This window comes from Perca fluviatilis, chromosome 21 (genome assembly GCF_010015445.1).
Source record: "Perca fluviatilis chromosome 21, GENO_Pfluv_1.0, whole genome shotgun sequence".
Classification (NCBI taxonomy): domain Eukaryota; kingdom Metazoa; phylum Chordata; class Actinopteri; order Perciformes; family Percidae; genus Perca; species Perca fluviatilis.
The window spans coordinates 401,846-421,845 of record NC_053132.1 but is presented as its reverse complement, the minus strand read 5'-3'; the positions used below and the strand labels follow the sequence as shown (position 1 = coordinate 421,845).

At 41.0% G+C, this 20,000-nt stretch overlaps 1 protein-coding gene across 3 annotated transcripts in view; it reads left to right on the top strand.

The window, feature by feature from the left end:
* The window catches only part of stxbp4 (syntaxin binding protein 4), a 78,758-nt gene extending 63,765 nt beyond the window's left edge, over window positions 1-14,993 (top strand). For all 3 annotated transcript variants that reach the window (XM_039788811.1, XM_039788810.1, XM_039788812.1), the window contains exons 20-21: window positions 13,780-13,837; window positions 14,703-14,993. In XM_039788811.1, coding sequence (XP_039644745.1) covers window positions 13,780-13,837; window positions 14,703-14,853 — 209 coding nt within the window. In that variant the 3' untranslated portion in view covers window positions 14,854-14,993. The remainder of the gene's footprint in view (window positions 1-13,779; window positions 13,838-14,702) is intronic.
* The last annotated feature ends 5,007 nt before the right edge of the window (window positions 14,994-20,000 follow it).

The following is a 20,000-nucleotide window of genomic DNA, read 5'->3' as shown; positions in this document are numbered from 1 at the left end:
CTAACGCTACGAGCTAACGGTTGCGGTTAGCCAGCTCGTTTCGGATTGTGACGTCACAGTCCGAGCCGATTTTGACCAGCTCACCAGGAGACTGAAGGCAGGACACATTCAGAAACCGTATCTCACTCAAAACACCATGGATGGATTTATTTCAAAGTTTGTATGTGTGTGGAAGCACCAGAGACACAAAAGAACACCCCAAATCACCAGAAGAAGTGTTTTTTTCCTAATATGGGCACTTTAAAATGTTTTCAGAAACACGTTTCGGTGAACTATTTTAGTACAATATGAGATCGGATTCTGAACGAGTTGAGGTTGTGAAATCCGGGAGAAGCCAGACCCACGTGACGCGTTCGTCCAATCAGCTGCCGGTCGACGTCCCTGGTCCCTCCCCTTTCCACTTCGTAGTCCAGATGGCGCCCGTTTAGTGCGAGTAGGCTCCATCGTTCCACACTGAACTTTTTGACCATTTTTAGGGGGTCATCCTGATACTTTCAGTGCACTAACTTTCTATGTTACCTACACTATATACTTAAAGTGCCCATATTATGAAAAAAATCACTTCTTCTGGTGATTTGGGGTGTTATTTTGTGTCTCTGGTGCTTCCACACGCATACAGACTTTAAAAAAAATCCATCCATGGTGTTCTGAGTGAGATATGGTTTCTGAATGTGTCCTGCCTTCAGTCTCCTGGTGAGCTGGTCAAAATCTGCACGGCTTTCTACGGCACTAGCCGAAACGAGCTGGCTAACCACAACCGTTAGAACATGATCTACGATCTGAGCTACTGAGCATGTGCGAGTGCAATCAAACATAGTACAGAAGAAGAAGAAAAGAGGTCTCACTCTGTAGCTAAAACAGAAACCAGGTGAAAAGAGGATCTGCAGCAGTGAGAGAGAGCAGTGCAGTACAACAAAAATATGGTGTTTTTTGATAATTAAACCATGTAAACCTATTCTGGTACAACCTTAAAATACAGTTATGAATCTGAAAATGAGCAGAATATGGGCGCTTTAAAACTAAGTGTTGGAAGTGTGCAAGTAGGCGGCTTGAGCCTAAGTGACTGCTTACTGTCTATGTCTGTCCATGTCTGTCTGTCTGTCCATGTCTGTCTGTCTGTCTGTCTGTCTGTCTATGTCGATTGCTCACATGACTCAACTTTTGTCTGCGTCAACTCAACTTACTCCTATCGTCTGTTACACTCCTTTTAATTTGACTGCGTCAGGAGTAAGTTGAGTTTAGCGAGACATAATTAAGTCGTATGCAATTTCAGACAGACAGACAGACAGACAGACAGACAGACAGACAGACAGACAGACATAGACACATAGATAAGTCACTAGTGGTCCGTGAAGGTACTGCACGTGGTCCGTGGAAAATAAAATTAAAATAACCTTCATTTTACCAGGAAATTCCCATAAAAATTAAGATATAATTGACATAATATTTAAATTTAAATTAATACTGTCAAGTTATTGTGTGATTATTAAAATAGGCTAGATAGGTCCACGCAAATTCTTGATTACAAATAGTGGTCCACACACACAAAAAGTTGGAAAACCCCTGGCATAGATGACAGTTAGCATGTCGACTTAATTTTGGCACAAACGGAAACCCCTTATTCAAAATCCCTTGAAATAAATGTGTTTGTGTGTCTGTTGCTGCCCTGCATGCCTCCGACTTCCACCTGACCTTCTAGAGAAGCGACTGTCTTCGAGACGTCTGCAGGACTTCAACCGCCAACCAACCGTGAAAACCCCAAAAACTCTCTCCTCCCAGACAGCTCCTCGTCTCCTCCATACCTGCTAGCAACGGACTCATGTCTTCAGTCTGCATGAAACACTGTTGGCACATTCATCCCTGCGCATTTTCTGAATCATCAGTACCTGCTAAACTGTAGTTTTATCCTGAATAACATAGAAGAGAAATGTTGTTTTAGTATGAAAATGTACATGTTGTAATGTCAACTCATTGAATTCATATTTTTGAATCAACAATGTGTGAATGTACTGTCCTGTATTCAGGGTTCAACTTTTCAAAATTTGGCCAAAGTCTATTTTTACTGGACCCTAAAACAAATAGTTTTTTTTCCAAAAAGTAAAGTTGAAAATAAACTGCCAAAAACGTCAAAAAAGCATAAAAAAAATATAACTTAACGTGTGTCGTAATGTGCTCAAAAAAGCGCCACATGTTAACAAAAACGTCAAGCGCCAACTCAGTTTTTGATTCACGACAGCACGTTCAGATAAAATCCTTCAACAAGCGTTTAAGCTTAGCGTTGGTTCCTGCAGGACATGGAAGTCATACGCCATACATCAATTATCATTCCTATAAGACATGCACCAATCACAGCCATCCTCACACCTTTTAAATGTGAAGCGTGATTTCTGGTTCTGCAGAGGCTCTACGCAGAGCTTTCTTCGTTTAAATAGCAAATGCACCTGCGCCCATCTGTGGCCCATGGGCGTGCTGGTCTTACAGGGAGGTGTGTTCAGGTGCATTCTGGACGTGCTGGTCTTACAGGGAGGTGTGTTCAGGTGCATTCTGGGCGTGCTGGTCTTACAGGGAGGTGTGTTCAGGTGCATTCTGGGCGTGCTGGTCTTACAGGGAGGTGTGTTCAGGTGCATTCTGGGCGTGCTGGTCTTACAGGGAGGTGTGTTCAGGTGCATTCTGGGCGTGCTGGTGTTACAGGGAGGTGTGTTCAGGTGCATTCTGGGTGTGCTGGTCTCACAGGGAGGTGTGTTCAGGTGCGTTCTGGGAGTATTGCTATCTTGAGGCAGCGGGAAGTGATCGCACCATTGACCAACAAAAACCTGGTCTAAAGTCAATAACGCAGCATTTCATTGTTATTTTAACAGAGCATAAGTACAATGCTACTAGGCTCGTGCACAGCGTGCACACTATGCTTGTTACACACACAGGGACGCACAGCAGCACACACACATACACACACACACACACACACAGAAGATTACAAATAAAAATATTAGGGTGTAGATTCTCCATCATAACAGCAATGCTCCAAGGTCCAAATGTGCCTGGCTTTTAAAGGGAATGGGAGATGATCTCTGATTGGTTGATTGCATGTTATCCCCAAAACACACCTCTGATTAATGAAGACACTAAGGACAACCCTTTAGAACCAGGAGCCTGGCACACAGAGACCCTTTTTACTGCCGTGAAACTAGCAGAAGTGGATTTGGACACACCCTAAACACACCTGCACCATGCGCTTCAGGCCGTGCTCTTAGATCGTTAAAATAGGGCCCTCTGTGAGAGAAACAAAGTGTCTCCCCTGTTCTTTCTGACCACGGTGGGAAATCTGGAGCAGGAAAAGTTAACCCTCTCCTTGATTTCATGTAGTTTATGGATAAGGAGAACCAGGAAATGAGTCGGGGGGGAAATGCAACGCTACCAAGCCACGGCTGAGCCATGTGTAGTTACATTTTTCCAGAGGTGCACATCAGGCTGCGGCAGAGGGTCCAGCGTAGCTTTGTGTCTGCACGTACGCTTGACTCACTGCTGTTGCCGCTGGCAATGCTGTGCCTCCGTCACCCCAGCCTCCACCTTTCTAGTTCACAGTCCTAACTTGACTCAAAGTTTAAAACGGTTTTCAATGTCATTCTTTTGGCTCACTCTTGTATACAGGGGGGGTTTCTGCACGGTGCTCCCTGTCTCAGCTTAGCGGGCTGGTCCAGAAAGCATTATCAAGAGTGGAGCCATCAGCGCCAACTAGGGATGCACTGAATCCAGATTGTTGGGGTTCGGCCGAATACCAAATCCACTGGTTAAGATTCTACCGAATCCGAAACCAAATACCGAATCCTACTCCCAGCTTTTAGCAGTGCCTGTCCTTCCTTTGCTGTACCTGAAGTTGCTGCATTCTGGCTGCTGTCTGGAGATTCCTTCGTGCCCAACTCGTATTCTTTCAGATGTTTCGTACCAGATGTTGTAACAGCGGCCATGTTGTGTATAGTTTAGGGTCCTTGCCACCACCAGACCAATCGGCATTGAACAGATTGAACATGTAGCTGGACTTGAATGGCCTTCTTTAGACTGAAAGTTCTGCCAAACAACAACTTTTTCTGCTCACCAGATCCATGTCCACTTTCTCACAGCCTACTGCATTGAACGCTCCACCTACGTAAACACCTTCCCGTAACCAACAGCGCCGTCATTACGGCGACCAGCGTAGCGCGCCGAGTGCAAGCGTAGGGTTCGGTTTCGGTGGGAAAAAATTCTAAGGTTCGGCAGAAACCCAACCCAGTCAAAAAGCCCAATATTCAGCCGAATCTGAAGTCCAATCCTGGATTCGGTGCATCCCTGGCGCAAAGCATAACTGTATTTCCATTAGTTGCAATAAATGGTTAAATCTGTGACGAGAGTGTTCCTGACTGAATGTCATTTGTCATTTCATACATGGCTAGTGGGTTGTTAATAATAATTACTTGCCAGACGTGGTGCTTTACTTTCCCCAGGGCAATCTGGCAACCCTTAATGTTGAACCCTGCATATGTGACAGCAGTTTGTTTTGTTGCAGAAAGCCGGTCAGCCAAGATTATAGTCTAAAATGTTGTCTCCTGCAAATTCATCGCAACTAAAATACAGAAGACATTGCAAAAGCTTTTGGCCACAAACAATCTTCAAAGAAAGGCCGTGAAATCCTGGAGGGATTGTTTTAATCACGCTTGATTGAGAGAGTTTGGTTGGGACAGTTTGTTTGGGACACTTTGGTTGGGACACGGTCACTTTGAGGCTCGTGTTAGTGTGTTTCGGGAGTGTTAGCCTCACAAAACTCCCAAAACGTTGATGTAGTCCTTTTAGAATTCACCCAACCTCTGTTTGTCTGTTCAGCATCAACACATACCTTCATTTATCAAACAGTATAAAGCAACACAGAACCTAAACATCCCATAATCACCTGGTTTACCTTAGCTAACGGTCAAGAGTGAGTAAATACATTTAGGCTACATTTGCACTGCTACGTTTTAGTTAAAAAGGAATATGTTCTGCTACATTTCCCCCTCTCATTCCCCCTGCTCTGGTGTTTCCCCCTCTCATTCCCCCTGCTCTGGCGTTTTCCCCCTCTCATTCCCCCTGCTCTGGTGTTTCCCCTCTCATTCCCCCTGCTCTGGCGTTTTCCCCCTCTCATTCTCCCTGCTCTGGTGTTTTCCCCTCTCATTCCCCCTCCTCTGGTGTTTCCCCCTCTCATTCCCCCTGCTCTGGCGTTTCCACCTCTTTCGTTCTCTTTGGTTTGGGCAGGTAAGTTTAAATGGAGATTAGTGTGTGCACAGAGATTTGTTTTTGGCTCAAAACTCTGTTTGAAGACCAAAACGTAGCGGTGGAGATGTAGCCTCAGAAAACAACTTGCTGTAGCTTACTTTCCGTCTCACTACTCGCTGTTATGTCATCGCAGTTTAGCTCTTAAAGGCTTCGTGTCTGTGCAGTAGATTAGCCATGAAAACGGCATCAAACATGTACTACTGGAGGAGAAATCCTGACAAAAACTCACCGGCTTCAAAACAGGAAGACAGGAACGCGGCCTTCCAGCAGGAATGGACCAACAGGTTCTCACTCTCATCTCGTAAAATATGGACGCTTGGTCAGGTGCTTTTGTCGCTGTTATATGACGCTAAAAGTCTCCTTTAGCGTCATATAACGCGCTTCAACTAAACGTGCTTGGTCGGGACTATTGGCGTTATGTTAAGGAAAAGGTCGTGGGTGGGCTTAGGTTTCCGTGACACACGCTTTTTCGTCGCTTCAGACGCTGACAGCCGCTGCCCAAACGTCCATATTTTACAAGTTCGGAGTGAGAACGGGTTGAAAGGACAGATACAGATAACATAAGATATATTTTATTGTGCCCGAAGGGATATTTGTTTTGGACTCTGTTCGTACCGCAGCTTTGCAAAGACAACACAAAATACAGAAAATAAGCATCTCTCAACACATGCTCTCATGCAACACAACACATGCTCTCATATACATTAGACAGGTACCTATACATAAGCACATTAACTACTCCTTTCAGTGGCATTTTTTAACTGAACAACCCTGTACGTATTGCACAAAATGACACAATGCACTGACATAATGCACAACCCAAATAAGCCTACATATTGCACAAAATGACACAATGCACTGACATATTGCACAACCCCAATAGCCTATGTATTGCACAAAATGACACAATGCACTGACATATTGCACAACCCCAATAGCCTACGAACTGCACAACTAACATAGCAGCTCAAGCCTGATTGGATGGTTTTTATCATGTTTGGAGTTATTTGCTGTTTGTCCTTCCATCGTATTTTTCTGAGTAAATATCCTGAAACAAACTTCTCTACGCAGCAGCTTGAGTTCTTCTTTTGCAGAGAGCAGCAGATGTTTTAACCCTCGTCTTTGTCTTCCCATCGACCGTGCAATCGTTTATTTTTCTGGGTGAAAATTTCAAATTAAAACTTGTTTGGGTTTTTTTTTTATCAATTTTTTCAAAAACTTTTTTCCCAATGTTTTTGTCATTTTTTTGGGGACTTTTTGGAAACAATTTTTTTTAATCACTTTTTTCAAAAGCTTTTGTCACAAATTTCACAAAAAGTCAATTTCTTTGTCGGTTTCTCCGTTTTTCGTTTCTTGTCAAAATTAATGATGTGTTGAAGCTTAATGTTAGAACCCGGTACGTAAATATATTTCAATTAAGTTTTATGTACAGTATCAAATCATAACAAGAGTTATCTCAGGACACGTTACAGATAGGTCTAGACCACACTCCAACCTGGCATCATGACTTTGTGTAAACATACTTTCTTAAAGCCAAGTGGCGTGTTGTCTGGACGCATTTTCAGCTATCCACGTGTATGTCTACGCCATATACAGCGGATGTAAACGATTATCAAGATGCATAATCGATTTTTAGCCATGCTGTTTGGCCGCCATTGACCTATATCATGCGACACCACGTGGTGTGACATGGTGCCAAATTCTGCATATTTATGCAGGCTGGGGGGGGGGGCATTTTTTCAAATATGCCGCACTTTCGTCGCATAAATTGCAGATTTCCGCGCAAAATATGCGGGGCTTGCATGATCTCATAATCCCCGCATTTTCGTTGCAAAAAAGTATCATAATATATCTTTGTTGAAAAGTTGAAAATGTTGCGTTTACTTCACACAAGAGCAACCATTTTCCCCTGTTGCCATGGGAACGCTGTGAAGTGACATCAAATCACTTTTTTTTCTCTTTTCATCAAACTGCAATTTTTGCAATTTCATCGCATAAAATTACATAAATATCATATAGCATATTCCATCGCAGTTTTTTAAGAAAACGTGCCGCATAATCAAGGATTTGAAGAGAAACACATTATGAAAGAACGTTGAAAAAAAGTGACCAAAATGTCTAAACAAAGCTTCAAAAATGTCAAAAGGTGCAGAGAAGAATCGACAAAGACGTCGGAATAAAGTGACAAAAACATTGGGGGGGAAAACTATAATGTTTTAAGGATATGAATTATTATATTATATTGTTTTAATGAAAAGGAAAGTAAAGTAAATAACATTCACTCCAGTTGCTGGAAAATGTGTTTTTTTTGTGTTTCAGTATGTTAGCGCGCTGTAACGGTAAACTGATGTCATGGGCACGGTTATTTTTGTTCATTTGTTCCAGTAAAATATCCCTGATTATCCCTGATTATATTCTCTATATATAAGGATATATACACATATTCTCTGAAAGAGTATATGTGTTTATGGTCTGGTATTGAGCAGGATTGTTGACACCTGATTTCAGCTGTTACATAGCTCAGACACATGTCGTCCATCATTCACAATGTCCTATTAGAGGGAAGTAGGTCAGTCAGATCGGTCTGTGTGTGTGTGTGTGTGTGTGTGTGTGTGTGTGTGTGTGTGTGTGTGGGTGGGGGTTGAGGAGGTTTCATCCCTGTGCTTGTTGCCTGGAAACAAGCTCTGCTTTTAAATCATAAAGCTCATAAATGCAGAAACCTTTTGTTCGCTTCTTAGTTCACTGCCAGATAATATCATCACACAAACACTAACACACGGATGCACACACACACACACACACACACACACAGACGCACACACACACACACACACACGGACACAAAAAGTTGAAAAAATTGACAAAAATGTCAAGAAAAGCGAGTCGGTTATGGCTGCAGCCTGGAGACCTCCATTGGCTGGCTAGAAATCCTAGAAATGTGTTTAGTTTTTTTGTAGGAAGAGCGAATTGCTCCACAATATTGCTGCGTTCCAGACACACTTTTTAGCCCGTAAGTTACGACTTCAAGTCACGAGTTACGACTTGGTAGCATTCCAGGCAAAGTCACCAGTTCAATTAATTGCATCATGCTCACTAACTTAACCGTGACTTAATTTAGAAAATAATTTGCGATTTCATATTCTGAAAAGTCGAAGCTCGGGACTGCACCAGACGGGATGGCAGGCTGCAGCCATAAACGACTCGCTTTTCTTGACATTTTTGTCACTTTTTTCAACTTTTTGTGACTTTCTCCGACATTTTTGTCACTTTCTCTGACATTTCTGTCACTTTTTTCAACTTTTGTTCACATTTCTGACAGGTTTGTGACTTTCTCCGACATTTTTGTCATTTTCTCTGACATTTCTGTCACTTTTTTCAACTTTTTTTCACTTTCTGACAGGTTTGTGACTTTCTCTGACATTTTTGTCACTTTCTCTGACATTTCTGTCACTTTTTTCAACTATTGTTCACATTTCTGACAGGTTTGTGACTTTCTCCGACATTTTGTCACTTTCTCTGACATTTCTGTCACTTTTTTCAGCTATAGTTCACATTTCTGACAGGTTTGTGACTTTCTCCGACATTTTTGTCACTTTCTCTGACATTTCTGTCACTTTTTTCAACTATTGTTCACATTTCTGACAGGTTTGTGACTTTCTCCGACATTTTTGTCACTTTCTCTGACATTTCTGTCACTTTTTTCAACTTTTGTTCACATTTCTGACAGGTTTGTGACTTTCTCCGACATTTTTGTCACTTTCTCTGATATTTCTGTCACTTTCTTCAACTATTGTTCACATTTCTGACAGGTTTGTGACTTTCTCCGACATTTTTGTCACTTTCTCTGACATTTCTGTCACTTTTTTCAACTATTGTTCACATTTCTGACAGGTTTGTGACTTTCTCCGACATTTTTGTCACTTTCTCTGACATTTCTGTCACTTTTTTCAACTTTTGTTCACATTTCTGACAAGTTTGTGACTTTCTCCGACATTTTTGTCACTTTCTCTGACATTTCTGTCACTTTTTTCAACTATTGTTCACATTTCTGACAGGTTTGTGACTTCTCCGACATTTTTGTCACTTTCTCTGACATTTCTGTCACTTTTTTCAACTTTTGTTCACATTTCTGACAGGTTAGTGACTTTCTCCGACATTTTTGTCACTTTCTCTAACATTTCTGTCACTTTTTTCAACTATTGTTCACATTTTCTGACAGGTTTGTGACTTCTCCGACATTTTTATCACTTTCTCTGACATTTCTGTCACTATTTTCATCTATTGTTCACATTTCTGACAGGTTTGTGACTTTCTCCGACATTTTTGTCACTTTCTCTGACATTTCTGTCACTTTTTTCAACTTTTGTTCACATTTCTGACAGGTTTGTGACTTTCTCCGACATTTTTGTCACTTTCTCTGACATTTCTGTCACTTTCTTCAACTATTGTTCACATTTCTGACAGGTTTGTGACTTTCTCCGACATTTTTGTCACTTTCTCTGACATTTCTGTCACTTTTTTCAACTATTGTTCACATTTCTGACAGGTTTGTGACTTTCTCCGACATTTTTGTCACTTTCTCTGACATTTCTGTCACTTTTTTCAACTTTTGTTCACATTTCTGACAAGTTTGTGACTTTCTCCGACATTTTATTTTGTCACTTTCTCTGACATTTCTGTCCCCTTTTCCAACTATTGTTCACATTTCTGACAGGTTTGTGACTTCTCGACATTTTGTCACTTTCTCTGACATTTCTGTCACTTTTTCAACTATTGTTCACATTTCTGACAGGTTTGTGACTTTCTCCGACATTTTGTCACTTTCTCTGACATTTCTGTCACTTTTTCAACTTTGTTCACATTTCTGACGAGTTTGTGACTTTCTCCGACATTTTGTCACTTTCTCTGATATTTCTGTCACTTTCTTCAACTATTGTTCACATTTCTGACAGGTTTTGTGACTTTCTCCGACATTTTGTCACTTTCTCTGACATTTCTGTCACTTTTTTTCAACTATTGTTCACATTTCTGACAGGTTTGTGACTTTCTCCGACATTTTTGTCACTTTCTCTGACATTTCTGTCACTTTTTTTCAACTTTGTTCACATTTCTACGGTAAGTTTGTGACTTTCTCCACATTTTGTCACTTTCTCTGACATTTCTGTCACTTTTTCAACTATTGTTCACATTTCTGACAGGTTTGTGACTTCTCCGACATTTTGTCACTTTCTCTGACATTTCTGTCACTTTTTCAACTTTTGTTCACATTTCTGACGGGTTATTTGACTTTCTCCGACATTTTTGTCACTTTTCTCTAACATTTCTGTCACTTTTTCAACTATTGTTCACATTTCTGACAGGTTTGTGACTTCTCCGACATTTTGTCACTTTCTGCTGACATTTCTGTCACTATTTTCATCTATTGTTCACATTTCTGACAGGTTTGTGACTTTCTCCGACGATTTTGTCACTTTCTCTGACATTTCTGTCACTTTTTCAACTATTGTTCCGCATTTCGACAGGTTTGTGACTTTCTCCGATTTTGTTTTGCATCACTTTCTCTGACATTTCTGTCACTTTTTCAACTATTGTTCACATTTCTCGACGGTTTGTGACTTTCTCCGACATTTTGTCACTTTCTCTGACATTTCTGTCACTTTTGTCACTTTTCAACTATTGTTCACATTTCTGACGGGTTTGTGACTTTCTCCGACATTTTGTCACTTTCTGACATTTCTGTCACTTTTTCACACTTTTGTTCACATTTCTGACAGGTTTGTGACTTTCTCTTGATTTTGTCACTTTCTCCTGACATTTCTGTCACTTTTTCAACTATTGTTCACATTTCTGACGGGTTTGTGACTTCTCCGACATTTTGTCACTTTCTCTGACATTTCTGTCACTATTTTCATCTATTGTTCACATTTCTGACAGGTTTGTGACTTTCCTCCGACATTTTGTCACTTTCTCTGACATTTCTGTCACTTTTTTCAACTATTGTTTACATTTCTGACGGGTTTGTGACTTTCTCCGTTATTTTTGTCACTTTCTCTGACATACTTTTGTCACTTTTGTTCACATTTCTGACAGGTTTGTGACTTTCTCCGACATTTTGTCACTTTCTCTGACATTTCTGTCACTTTTTCAACTTTTGTTCACATTTCTGACAGGTTTGTGACTTTCTCCGTTCATTTTTGTCACTTTCTCTGACATTTCTGTCACTTTTTCAACTATTGTTCACATTTCTGACAGGTTTGTGACTTTCTCCCGACATTTTGTCACTTTCTCTGACATTTCTGTCACTTTTTTCCTTCTAGTTCACATTTCTGACAGGTTTGTGACTTTCTCCGTTTATTTTGTCACTTTCTCTGACATTTCTGTCACTTTTTAACAACATTGTTCACATTTCTGACGAGGTTTGTGACTTTCTCCGACATTTTGTCACTTTCTCTGACATTTCTGTCACTTTTTTCAACTTTTGTTCACATTTCTGACGGGTTTGTGACTTTCTCCGACTTATTTTTGTCACTTTCTCTGACATTTCTGTCACTTTTTTAACTTTGTTCACATTTCTGACAGGTTTGTGACTTTCTCCGACATTTTGTCACTTTCTCTAACATTTCTGTCACTTTTTCAACTATTGTTCACATTTCTGACAGGTTTGTGACTTTCTCCGACATTTTGTCACTTTCTCTGAATTTCTGTCACTTTTTCAACTATTGTTCACATTTCTGACAGGTTTGTGACTTTCTCCGACATTTTGTCACTTTCTCTAGACATTTCTGTCACTTTTTTCAACTATTGTTCACATTTCTGACGGGTTTGTGACTTTCTCCGACATTTTGTCACTTTCTCTAACATTTCTGTCACTTTTTTAACTATATTTTCACATTTCTGACAGGTTTGTGACTTTCTCCGACATTTTGTCACTTTCTCTGACATTTCTGTCACTTTTTTCAACTATTGTTCACATTTCTGACAGGTTTGTGACTTTCTCCGACATTTTTGTCACCCTCTCTAATATTTCTGTCACTTTTTTCAACTATTGTTCACATTTCTGACAGGTTTGTGACTTTCTCCGACATTTTTGTCACTTTCTCTGACATTTTTGTCACTTTTTTCAACTTTTGTTCACATTTCTGACAGGTTTGTGACTTTCTCTGACATTTTTGTCATTTTCTCTGACATTTCTGTCACTTTTTTCAACTTTTGTTCACATTTCTGACAGGTTTGTGACTTTCTCCGACATTTTTGTCACTTCCTCTAACATTTCTGTCACTTTTTTCAACTATTGTTCACATTTCTGACAGGTTTGTGACTTTCTCCGACATTTTTGTCACTTTCTCTGACATTTCTGTCACTTTTTTCAACTATTGTTCACATTTCTGACAGGTTTGTGACTTTCTCCGACATTTTTGTCACTTTCTATGAAATTTTTGTTGACAACGTTGAAAGTTTTTTTTGTATTAAACCTGTTTGAAGCCCTTTGAACCTGTAATTGTTTGTCCTATGTCACTATAATTTTTAGAGGGGCTTCAGATGAGCCCCGCTTACAAGGGTCTAAAATTGCCCATGGTGAGAATCGTCTGAACTTCCACGCAAAGTCACGACAAACCCCTTCTAGCTAGCGTTAGCTAGCGGCTACCTAACGTTGACGTTAGCTAGCGCTAGCTGATAATAGCGATTTACTTTTTTAATATACTTTCATCATCCGACCGCACTTAAAGGTGCACTATGAGTTTCTGCATGACATCACTTCGTAAGTTACGACTTCAAGTCACGACTTGGTAGAGTTCCAGGCAAAGTCACGACAAACCCTTCCAGCTAGCTTTAGCGTTAGCTAGCGGCTACCTACCGTCGACGTTAGCTAGCGCTAGCTGATAATAGCAATTTCTAGTCGGCGATATACTTTGGGCTTCATTTAATAAACATAACCTGTAGTAGTACACAATGTATGTATATATTTATGATTACAATGTGCAGAATGACTTTACGTTGCCTATTTATGTCCATTTCTCACCGTTAATCACCGGCGTCTGTACAGCATCAACAGGGGGCGCCATCTTTGTTTGTGTGTGTGTGACGTGAAAAACTGTATCTGGGAGTACAACCATCTGGTACCAGTTCATGAGGAGTAAGTTACTGGTAGAAAGTTGTGAAAACACGTGTTGCGGGTTGCCTGGAACGCAACATTTTCCTCCGTTTCTCTCCCCCTTTACTGTCTGAGCTGCAGGATGAAAAGTCTCTTCATTAAGTTGTTTGAACATGACATCCACTGAATAGTTTCCTTTTTTTTTGAGAAAAAACTGTTTAATATTTTGAGAAAAAACTGTTTGATATTTTGAGAAACAAATTGAAATATTTTAAAGAAAAAAACTGAAATATTTTGAGAGAAAATGTGAAATATTATTAAGGAAACATTTGGAATATTTAAAAGAAAAAACTATATATGTTTCTCTTTCTGAGTTTGTTACCTCCCCCCCCCCTCCCCCACAGGTCTTCCATACGGGTGGGAGGAGGCCTACACTGCAGAAGGAGTCAAATACTACATCAAGTAAGAGCAGTACCACGTTTTAAAAACCCAAAAACCAAGTAATTATCTCTTCGTTAAAGTGCCCATATTGTGAACAAATCCCTTTTCTGGTGATTTGGGGTGTTATTTTGTGTCTCTGGTGCTTCCACACACATACAGACTTTGAAATAAATCCATCCATGGTGTTCTGAGTGAGATCTGGTTTCTGAATGTGTCCTGCCTTCAGTCTCCTGGTGAGCTGGTCAACATCTGCACGGCTTTCTACGGCACTAGCCGAAACGAGCTGGCTAACCACAACCGTTAGCATGCTAGCGCTAGCATGCTACCTTGTTCTCAATGGCAAAGCACTGCTACAACACACACTAGTTCACCATAATCTCCAAAAGAACTACTTCCATGTGCTCCCTGGTTTAGAAGAAGTCTCCCAGCTAATCTTGCCTTGGAACTGACTGAAGTTGGAGAAACAGCCTTTTTTTTACTGTCTATGGAGCTAGCTGACATGATCTACGATCTGAGCTACTGAGCATGTGCGAGTGCAATCAAAGATAGTACAGAAGAAGAAGAAGAAAAGAGGTCTCATTCTGTAGCTAAAACAGAGACCTGAACACAGGGTGAAAAGAGGAGCTGCAGCAATGTGCAGTACAACAAAAATATGGTGTTTTTTGAAAACAAACCATGTAAACCTATTCTGGTACAAACTTAAAATACAATTATGAACCTGAAAATGACCATAAATATGGGCGCTTTAAAGTTTATAATGTATTAAATATACACACTCTTGTTCCATGTGTTACTTTAACGTACATTATGTACCCTGACCCACAATCTTTCCCTTCCCCTGACTGAGTTATTGTGTCTGTAACGTTTTGTTTCTGACCCGTGACAGTCACGTGACCCAGACAACATCGTGGAGCCGCCCCATGACGAGCGGCGAGGCCCAGGCTCCGCCCCCTCCGAAGAACGGCGAGCTGGAGGCGGAGCGGGACGGGGGGGCGACAGACCGGCGGCCCGGCAAGTCCATCGAGACGGAGATGTGAAGACGTCTGCCTCAGTGTGACCATAGCGACGGTGTTTTCAAGCTGTACGGGATTTTCTGACCGTTAACGTCGACTGTTTTTAACAAAAAAGTTGATTATTTTGAAAAAAACATAAAATATTCGGAAAAAAACTTAAATATTTAGAGGGAAAAAAAATTTATTTTGATAAAAGTAAAAATTTTGAGTGAAAGTCACATAAATTTGAAATATTTTGAGAAAAAAATTTAAATATTTTGAGAAAAAAATTTAAATATTTTGAGAAAACAGTGTGAAATATTTTGAGAGAAAATGTGAAATAATTTGAGAATTTTTTTTATATTTTGAGAAAACAATTTAAATATTTTGAGAGAAAATTTGAAATATTTTGAGAAATATTTTGAGAGAAAATGTGAAATATTTTGAGAAAAAAATTGAAATATTTTGAGAAAAAAATTGAAATATTTAGAGAAAAAATTGAAATATTTTGAGAAAACAGTGTGAAATATTTTGAGAGAAAATGTGAAATAATTTGAGAATTTTTTTTTATATTTTGAGAAAAAAATGTAAATATTTTGAGAGAAAATTTGAAATATTTTGAGAAATATTTTGAGAGAAAATGTGAAATATTTTGAGAAAAAATTTGAAATATTTTGAGAAAACAGTGTGAAATATTTTGAGAGAAAATGTGAAATATTTTGAGAAAAAATGTGAAATATTTTGAGAAAAAATGTGAAATATTTTGAAAAAAATTATTGAAATACTTTCAAAAAAATTATATTTTGAGAGAAAATGTGAAAAAAAATGTTAAAGAAAAATTTTGAATATTTAAAAGAACTATATATGTTTCTCTTTCTCTGTGAAGTGAAGCTGCCTTTGAGTGCATTCAGGACCGCAGAGATCTAAAGCATGATGGAAGTATAATACAGCTTCTGAATATTGAGAGAAAAAAGTCAAATATTTTAGGAAAAAGTTACAAAAAAGTCAGAATATTTTCGTGAAATTTTTTATTTTCATTTAATTTTAATGTTTTCTTTTGCAAGCAGCGTTTGATTTGTTGTCAACTGTTCAATAAATAACCCAAAATAATTAATCTGTTTCCTTCAATTATTTAATAATTATTATTTATTTATTATACACACACACACACACAGATACACACACAGACACACACACATACACACACAGACACACACACACACAGACACACACATGCACACACAGACACACACACAGATACACACACACAGACACACAAACACACTCACACACACACACACAGAGACACACACACGCACAGACACGCAAAGACACACAAACACACTCACATACACAAAGAGACACACACAGAAACACACACACAGACACATGCAGACACAGACACACACACACACGCACAAAGAGACACACACAGAGACACACCACACACACAGAGACTCACACTCACAAACACAAACACAGACACACACACTCAAGTTACGTGAGCGTATATGTGTGTTTGTACATGTGCGTCCGTGCATGTGTGTGTGTATGTGTCTGTGCATGTGCATGTGTGTGTGTGTGTGTGTGTGTGTGTGTGTGTGTGTGTGTGTGTGTGCGTGCGAGGGCTGAAACTGGAAGGACCGGTTCAATATTCTTCCTGCCTTGGGCTCCAGGTATTGATTTCCCTTCGCGCTAGCAAGCACAGCTATAAATATCTGCCACACTAGGAAAAATTAATAACATGACACACACACACACACACACACACACACACACACACACGCACACACACACACACACACCTAGCCTATGCAATAAGAATCTCCTGTTTTATGTCTGTGTCTTACTTGGTTGCATGTTTTCATACAAAAAGGATCTTTACACAGATTATCAGAGCTGGATATATGATGACAGCAGTGTTAGACATGTTAAGTAGTCTTGATTTGGGGTGTGTGTGTGTGTGTGTGTGTGTGTATAGAGGCAGGTGTGTGTGTGTGTGTGTAGAGGGAGGTCTGTGTGTGTAGAGGCAGGTGTGTGTGTGTGTAGAGGCAGGTCTGTGTGTGTGTAGAGGCAGGTCTGTTTGTTGTGTGAGAGTTTGTGTGTGTGTGTGTGTGTGTGTAGAGAGTGTGTGTTGTGTAGACATATTGTGTGTGTGTAGAGGAGGTGTGTGTGTGTGGAATTGTGTTGTGTGTGTGTGTGTGTGTGTAGGGCAGGTGTGTGTGTGTAGAGAGGCAGGTGTGTGTGTGTGTAGAGGTGTGTGTGTAGAGGCAGGTGTGTGTGTAGAGGCAGGTGTGTGTGTGTAGAGGCGGGTGTGTGTGTGTGTAGAGCAGGTGTGTGTGTGTGTGTGTAGGTGTGTGTGTGTGTAAGAGCGGTGTGTGTGTGTTGAGAGGTGTGTGTGTTTGTTTGTGTGTGTGTGCGGTGTGTGTGTAGAGGCAGGTGTGTGTGTGTGTGTGTGGAAGGTTGTGTGTGTGTAGAGGCAGGTTTTGTGTGTGTGTAAGAGCAGGTGTGTGTGTGTAGTAGAGAGGTGTGTGTGTGTGTAGAGAGGTTGTGTGTGTGTAGAGAGTGTGTGTGTGGAAGTGTGTGTGTGTGAGAGGTTGTGTGTGTAGAGGGTGTGTGTGTGTGAGACGTGTGTGTGTGTGTGCGTGTGTGTTTTTTGTGTAGAGCGGTGTGTGTGTGTAGGGTTGTGTGTGTGTGTGTGTAGGGGGTGTGTGTGTGTAGGACGTTTGTGTGTAGAGGGTGTGTGTGTGTGTGTAGCGTGTGTGTGTGTGTGTGTAGGATGTGTGTGTGTGTGTAGGGGTGTGTTGTGTAGAGGTGTGTGTGTGTGTGTGTAGTTGTGTGTGTGGGTGTGTGTGTAGAGTGTGTGTGTGTGTGTGTGTGTGTAGATGTGTGTGTGTAGAGGGTGTGTGTGTGTGAGGTGTGTGTGTGTGTGTGTGTGTAGCGTTGTGTGTGTGTGTAGAGATGTGTGTGTGTAGAGAGGCAGGTGTGTGTGTGTAGAGAGAGTGTGTGTGTGTGTGTGTAGCGTGTGTGTGTGTAGATAGAGCGTTGTGTGTGTTTGGGATGGTGTGTGTTGTAGATTGTGTGTGTGTGAGTGTGTGTAGTTTGTGTGTGTGTTTGTGTGTTTGTGTTTAGAGGTGTTTGTGTGTAGAGAGGTGTGTTGTGTGTAAGGGTGTGTGTGTGTGGAGCGGTGTGTGTGTGTAGAGGAGGTGTGTGTGTGTGTGTGTAGGAGGTTGTGTGTGTGTGGGAGGGTGTGTGTGTGTAGAGGTTTTGTGTTTGTGTGTGTGTAGAGGGTGTGTGTGTGTGTGTGGCGTTGTGTGTGTAGAGAGGTTTGTTGTGTGTGTAGAGTGTGTGTGTGTAGAGGGTGTGTGTGTGTAGTTGGGTGTGTGTGTGTAGGGGTGTGTGTGTGTGAGTGTGTGTGTGTGAGGGTGTGTGTGTGGTAGAGGGTGTGTGTGTGTAGAGGTGTGTGTGTGTGTGTGTGTGTGTGTGTGTGTGTGTAGAAGTTGTGTGTGTGTGTGTGTGGGAGTTGTGTGTGTAGAGTTGTGTGTTGTAGAGGGTGTGTTGTGAGGCGGTGTGTGTGTGATGAAGAGGGTGTGTGTGTGTGTGTAGAGGCGGTGTGTGTGTGTAGGGAGGTGTGTGTGTGTGTGGTGTTGTGTGTGTGTGTAGAGCGGTGTGTGTGTGTAGAGCTTGTGTGTGTGGGCGTGTGTTGTGTGTGTGTGTAGAGCGTTGTGTGTGTGTAGGAGTGTGTGTGTGTAGAGAGGTGTGTGTGTGTGTGTAGAGAGGTGTGTGTGTGTTAGAGCGGTGTGTGTGTGTAGGGTTGTGTGTGTGTAGAGGGGTGTGTGTGTGTAGAGGCAGGTGTGTGTGTGATGAAGAGGCAGGTGTGTGTGTGTGTAGAGGCAGGTGTGTGTGTGTAGAGGCAGGTGTGTGTGTGTGTGTGTAGAGGGGTGTGTGTGTGTGTGTGTGTGTGTTGTAGGGTGTGTGTGTGTAGAGTGTGTGTGTGTGTGTGTGTGTGTGTGTGTAGAGGGGTGTGTGTATGTAGTGTGAGTTTTTGTGTTGTGGCTTTACTCAGGTATAAAATATTATTGGTTATTCTACTTCGTTTAAGTGTTATTTGTTGGTGGGAGGAGGGGCTAACCGTTATTGCGTGATGAGAAGCTCATCAAATATGTATAATGTGTGTCTCTATGTGTGTGTGTGTGTCTTTGTGTGTCTCTGTGTGTGTGTGTCTCTATTTGCATGTGTGTATGTGTGTGTATGTGTGTATGTGTGTGTGTGTGTGTCTCTGTGCGTTTCTGTGTGTGTGTGTGTGTTTGTCTGCTTTTGTGTCTGTGTGTGTGTGTCTCTGTGTGTCTCTGTGTGTGTGTGTGTGTGTGTCTCTATGTGCAGGTGTGTATGTCTGTGTGTGTGTCTGTGTGTGTCTGTGTGTGTGTGTGTGTGTGTCTCTGTGCGTGTGTCTGTGTGTGTATTTGTGTGTGTGTATCTCTGTGTGTTTATGTGTGTGTGTGTGTGTGTGTGTGTGTGTGTGTGTGTGTGTGTGTTTGTGTGTCTCTGTGTGTGTGTCTCTATGTGCATGTGTGTATGTGTGTGTATGTGTGTGTGTGTGTGTCTCTGTGCGTTTCTGTGTGTGTGTGTTTGTCTTCCTTTGTGTATGTCTGTGTGTGTGTGTGTGTGTGTGTGTGTGTGTGTGTGTGTGTGTGTGTGTCTCTGTGCGTGTGTCTGTGTGTGTGTGTATCTCTGTTTGTTTATGTGTGTGTGTGTGTGTGTGTGTGTTTATGTGTGTTTATGTGTGTGTGTTGTGTGTGTTTATGTGTATGTGTGTGTGTGTATGTCATATTTGTGTGTATGTGTTTATATGTGTGTGTGTGTGTGTGTGTCTGTGTGTGTAGATAGAGCTGTGTAGATTGAATTATTACTTCATGTTATCACAATTATTATTACTTCAACTTCCTTTGATGAGACAGAACCAGAACATTTAATACCGAGAAAAGAAAAAATCCATCACAAAATAATTAAGGTTGACAAAACATTTTGTAGAGATTTGGAAGATACAGTGTGTGTGTGAGTGTGTGTGTGTGTGTATCTCTGTGTATTTGTGTGTATGTGTCTGTCTGTGTGTGTGTGTGTGTGTGTGTGTGTGTTTTTGTGTACGTGTGTATGTGTTAATGTGTGTCTGTGTGTGTTTGTATCTCTGTGCA